Source organism: Copadichromis virginalis, linkage group LG6 (assembly GCF_057382275.1).
Source record: "Copadichromis virginalis isolate Kocher_CV1m ecotype Utaka linkage group LG6, C_Virginalis_male_GT1.1, whole genome shotgun sequence".
NCBI classification, from domain to species: Eukaryota; Metazoa; Chordata; class Actinopteri; order Cichliformes; family Cichlidae; genus Copadichromis; species Copadichromis virginalis.
This window is the reverse complement of record NC_140623.1, coordinates 13,787,302-13,792,371: the sequence shown is the minus strand read 5'-3', so window position 1 is coordinate 13,792,371 and position 5,070 is coordinate 13,787,302. Positions and strand designations below refer to the sequence as shown.

Sequence of the window (5,070 nt, the reverse complement as noted above, 5' to 3'; positions counted from 1 at the left end):
AACAACGCATGTAAACGCATGGCAACGGACAGTTAACGCATGGCAACGGACAGTTAACCCATGGCAACGGTCATATAACCCATGGCAACGAACAGTTAACCCATAACAACGCATGTAAACGCATGGCAACGGACAGTTAACCCATAACAACGCATGTAAACGCATGGCAACAGACAGTTAACCCATAACAACGCATGTAAACGCATGGCAACGGACAGTTAACCCATGGCAACGGACAGTTAACCCATAACAACGCATGTAAACGCATGGCAACGGACAGTTAACGCATGGCAACGGACAGTTAACCCATGGCAATGGACAGTTAACCCATAACAACACATGTAAACTCATGGCAACGGACAGTTAACCCATAACAACACATGTAAACGCATGGCAACGGACAGTTAACGCATGGCAACGGACAGTTAACCCATGGCAACGGTCAGGTAACCCATGGCAACGGACCGGTTACCATGGCAACGGACCGGTTACCATGGCAACGGACCGGTAACCCATGGCAACGGACCGGTTACCATGGCAACGGACCGGTAACCCATGGCAACGGACAGTTAACCCTTAACAACGCATGTAAACGCATGGCAACGGACAGTTAACCCATAACAACGCATGTAAACTGTCATGGCTCGGCTGTGTGGCAGGCAGGAGGAGGACCCAAAATGCAAAACTCATACACACGGGGATGAACTCAAAAGCAGCTTTATTGCTGACAAAAGATAATGGGAGATACAAAATTAAACTGGGAAAAACTAACGTAAAGCTCACCAGGAAACACGGGGGAATCACACACAGCATGAGGGAGAACACGACGCCGAACAGAGGGAGACTCAGACAGAAATACACAGAGGGTAAACGAGGAAAGTGGGCACACACGGGGAACACAGGTGACACTGATAATCATAACGAGAGAGGGCGGGGTGAACTGAACATGACATGTAGAGGCACAGAGGTTCCGACAGGAGGAGAGAGAGCACGGGGAAAACACAGACATAACGGGCTGGGGAAACATGAAACAACCACAAAGGGAGACGAGGGCTCATCAATACATAGAGGGCACACAGGGGGGAGAGAGCCATGAAGGGAAAACACTTAGGGAACGACACAGCAGGGCAACTCAGAAGACATGGCCTAAATAAGGAACGAAATACAGAAATACAAAGAACAAAGAATACTGGGCCCACATGGCCCGGGACCATGACATCACCCCCCCCCCCCAAAGGGCTGGCTCCCGACAGCCCAAACCCGAGAAACAAAAACAAAAACAGAAAACAACCCACCCAGGGCGGGAGGCGGGGGACCAGGACGGAGGGACCAGAACGGGAAACAAAATAAACAACAGAAAACACGGGAGCACACGACCATAGTCAAAATAAAGTTCAGGGGGCCGACCCAGAGCCCACAGGAACAAGAGTTCACGGGTCACACGGTCGGGGGGCCGACCAGGCGGGTGGCACAGGTGGCAGAGCTGGTCCGGAGGCCGGCCGCGCGGAAGGCAGCAGCGGCGGCGAAGGAGACGACGGAGCAGTTCAGGGGGCCGGCCGCGCGGAAGGCAGCGGCGGCGGCGAAGGAGACGACGGAGCAGTTCAGGGGGCCGGCCGCGCGGAAGGCAGCGGCGGCCCTCCAGTGTCAGGCGTGCTGGCCATGGCCCGGTGGGCACAGGACCAGACGAAGCACAGGCCGGAGCCGCGGCAGACGAGGCACAAGACTCGGAGGCTGGACCAGGCGAAGGCTCGGAGGCTGGACCAGGCGAAGGCTCGGAGGCTGCAGCTGACGAAGGCTCGGAGGCTGCAGCTGACGAAGGCTCTGAGGCTGCAGCTGACGAAGGCTCTGAGGCTGCAGCTGACGAAGGCTCTGAGGCTGCAGCTGACGAAGGCTCTGAGGCTGCAGCTGACGAAGCACAGGCTGGACCAGGCGTAGCAGAAGGTGGCTGGATGGGCTCCTCGGGCCCTCCAGCTGATGTGACATGGTGCTGAACGGGCTCCTCGGGCCCTCCAGCTGATGTGACATGGTGCTGAACGGGCCCCTCGGACCCTCCAGCGGAGACAGGAGGCTGAACGGGCCCCTCGGACCCTCCAGCGGAGACAGGAGGCTGAGCGGGCCCCTCGGACCCTCCAGCGGAGACAGGAGGCTGAACGGGCCCCTCGGACCCTCCAGCTGACGTGGCATGAGGCTGGTGCGGTTCTCCTGAACCCCCAGCTGACGAGGAAGGTTGCTGAACGGGCCCCTCGGACCCTCCAGCGGAGACAGGAGGCTGAACGGGCCCCTCGGACCCTCCAGCTGACGAGGCAGATGGCGGCGTGGGAGCCGCGGAGTCCTGAATGAGCTCATCCGAGCTCCCAGCAGGAGCTGATGCAGAGCCAGAGAGATTTGAGACCCCTGGCTGGATGTTAAGCTGACCAGCGGACCGTACTGCTATCGGGGACTGGGCTACAGGAGCTACTGGGGCCTGCGCTACAGGCGGCACTGGAGCTACTGGGGCCTGCGCTACAGGCGGCACTGGAGCTACTGGGGCCTGCGCTACAGGCGGCACTGGAGCTACTGGGGCCTGCGCTACAGGCGGCACTGGAGCTACTGGAGACTGAACTGAGGGTGGCTGCAAGGGAGCTAACTGAACTGAGGGTGGCTGCGAGGGAGCTAACTGAACTGAGGGTGGCTGCGAGGGAGCTAACTGAACTGAGGGTGGCTGCGAGGGAGCTAACTGAACTGAGGGTGGCTGCGAGGGAGCTAACTGAACTGACCTGGGAGGAGAAACACGAGCAGGAAAAGGAGCAGGCTCAGAAAAAACTGTCCGAGAAATGGCAGGCTCAGGGTGCCGGCGGCGAGAGTGCCGCTTCTTTCTATCCGTGGAAGCGGGCGGGGTGAGCGGTGGAAGTCCCTGGCAACTCCTGGGACCCCCAAGAGCCAGTCGAGTCCCCCGGAAAGAGCGCTCGTCATGATCAGGAGCGAGCCACGGCTCCCTCCCGAACTCTTCCACTAGCTGTGCGCCTGCGGCGTGCTGCTGCCCCTCGTGATCGACATCCAGGACCCCCACAGCGTCCGCGGGACGCTTCGTGGAGGGCGAGACAGGACGTAGCAGTGCGCGACGGCGGCGCTGACGCCGGTTCTTTCTGGAAGTGTGTACGATGGATGCTGGAGCCACCGAAGCAGAGGGTGGTGTGGCGGCGATCTCCTCGTCGTCCGCCCACATCCTTGCCAGAAAAGAGGCAGGCGAAGTAAAGTCTGAGCAGTGTGGGGAGGGCGAGCGGCTGGTCCGAGGCGGTGCAACAGGTGTGAGTTCCTCCTCTGAAATGAGCCAGGGCTTCCAACGAAGCTCGTCCTCCCGTAAAGCTAGCAATACCTGCTGTCGCTCATCGTCGTCGAAATCTGTGGCCTCCACCATCTCGGTGCGCTGGGCTATGTAGCTTGACAGTGGCGGAGACGAACTGTGAGTTGATGGCGGTGCAGCGGTGAGCCTCAGAGTCCCTACTCTGACTACCTCCGGCTCGCGAGGCAGCGGCAACGACAACCGTTTGCGGGTCGGAGTCGTAGGTGCGGAGGCGGCGTTTAACACCCTCTGGGCCAGCGTGCGGGCGCGAAGCTCCTCCTTCAGGGGGGCCAGAGAGTCGAACGCCTCAAAAAGCTGGGGAAACCGCCGGAGCTGTGGCGCTTGCTGAAGGATTGCGTCAATGGCCGCCAACCCGGTGGACACCACTCTGGGGTCCGTGCACCCACAGATGCGCGTCATGAGCCGGCAGAGCCGTTGCAGCTCCTCCCCAATCTCGTCCGAACTGTCCGCTGGGTCTGACATGGTCAGATCGTACTGGAGGTCCGCGGAGGGGTTGTGAACTGCTGGGTCCATATCGTGGTCGTGTTCTTCTGTCATGGCTCGGCTGTGTGGCAGGCAGGAGGAGGACCCAAAATGCAAAACTCACACACACGGGGATGAACTCAAAAGCAGCTTTATTGCTGACAAAAGATAATGGGAGATACAAAACTAAACTGGGAAAAACTAACGTAAAGCTCACCAGGAAACACGGGGGAATCACACACAGCATGAGGGAGAACACGACGCCGAACAGAGGGAGACTCAGACAGAAATACACAGAGGGTAAACGAGGAAAGTGGGCACACACGGGGAACACAGGTGACACTGATAATCATAACGAGAGAGGGCGGGGTGAACTGAACATGACATGTAGAGGCACAGAGGTTCCGACAGGAGGAGAGAGAGCACGGGGAAAACACAGACATAACGGGCTGGGGAAACATGAAACAACCACAAAGGGAGACGAGGGCTCATCAATACATAGAGGGCACACAGGGGGGAGAGAGCCATGAAGGGAAAACACTTAGGGAACGACACAGCAGGGCAACTCAGAAGACATGGCCTAAATAAGGAACGAAATACAGAAATACAAAGAACAAAGAATACTGGGCCCACATGGCCCGGGACCATGACATAAACGCATGGCAACGGACAGGTAACCCATGGCAACGGACCGGTTACCATGGCAACGGACCGGTAACCCATGGCATCCTCACCCCTTCCTGTTACGTGTTGCATGTTGTCCATTGTTTATTTACCTCTCACCAGTCGGCAGCGTCCGCCATGTTTGTCTGTGCTAAATGTCATCTGCGGTGTGCTCAACAGCTATTTGGTCAACAGGCTCTAGAAGAAAACAGAATCAAACTTATGTGAACACAGTCTGTATCCACACTTTTGTTTCCTCTGTGACAGCCATCCTGTTTGGTAATCTGCAAACTCAAGAGCTTGTTGACCACTGTATCGTAACCAGAGTGGTTACTTTGTAACGTCCTCATTGTTTAGTGTTACTGATTTGCCAAAATCACCGTCTCAAAGCCTTGAATTTCTCCGTTTTGAAGCACAACTTCTAGCAGTTGAAATACAAGGCTATGGGAATGTGGCATTCCTGCCACATTTGCTAATTTTGTAGCTCTTATGGACAATTTCAGCTTTAACCCAAAGTTTTAACTGCACAAGTGTTTCCAGATTTTCTGGATTTGAAAATTATAACAATAAACACTCAGTTGTCAGTTTATTAGGGAGCTCAA

At 56.6% G+C, this 5,070-nt stretch overlaps 1 protein-coding gene across 1 annotated transcript; it reads right to left on the bottom strand.

Moving 5' to 3' along the window:
• Nucleotides 1–1,107: 1,107 nt before the first annotated feature.
• LOC146707425 (uncharacterized) lies at nucleotides 1,108–3,918 on the bottom strand. The gene is made up of 2 exons (XM_085460759.1): nucleotides 2,804–3,918; nucleotides 1,108–1,146 (listed from the first exon to the last, which is right to left on the bottom strand). The coding sequence occupies exons 1-2, from the start codon at nucleotides 3,878–3,880 to the stop codon at nucleotides 1,108–1,110; spliced, it is 1,116 nt and encodes a 371-aa protein (XP_085316885.1). The 5' UTR covers nucleotides 3,881–3,918.
• Between the last annotated feature and the right edge of the window lie 1,152 nt (nucleotides 3,919–5,070).

Bases quoted from the DNA above. Each gene is read 5' to 3' on its own strand.
- LOC146707425 (XM_085460759.1), bottom strand. From the start codon at position 3,880: ATGACAGAAGAACACGACCACGATATGGACCCAGCAGTTCACAACCCC. The intron at 1,147-2,803 runs GTTTTTTCTGAG...TTCCTTATTTAG, and splicing joins AGCCTGCCATTTCTCGGACA to GCCATGTCTTCTGAGTTGCC.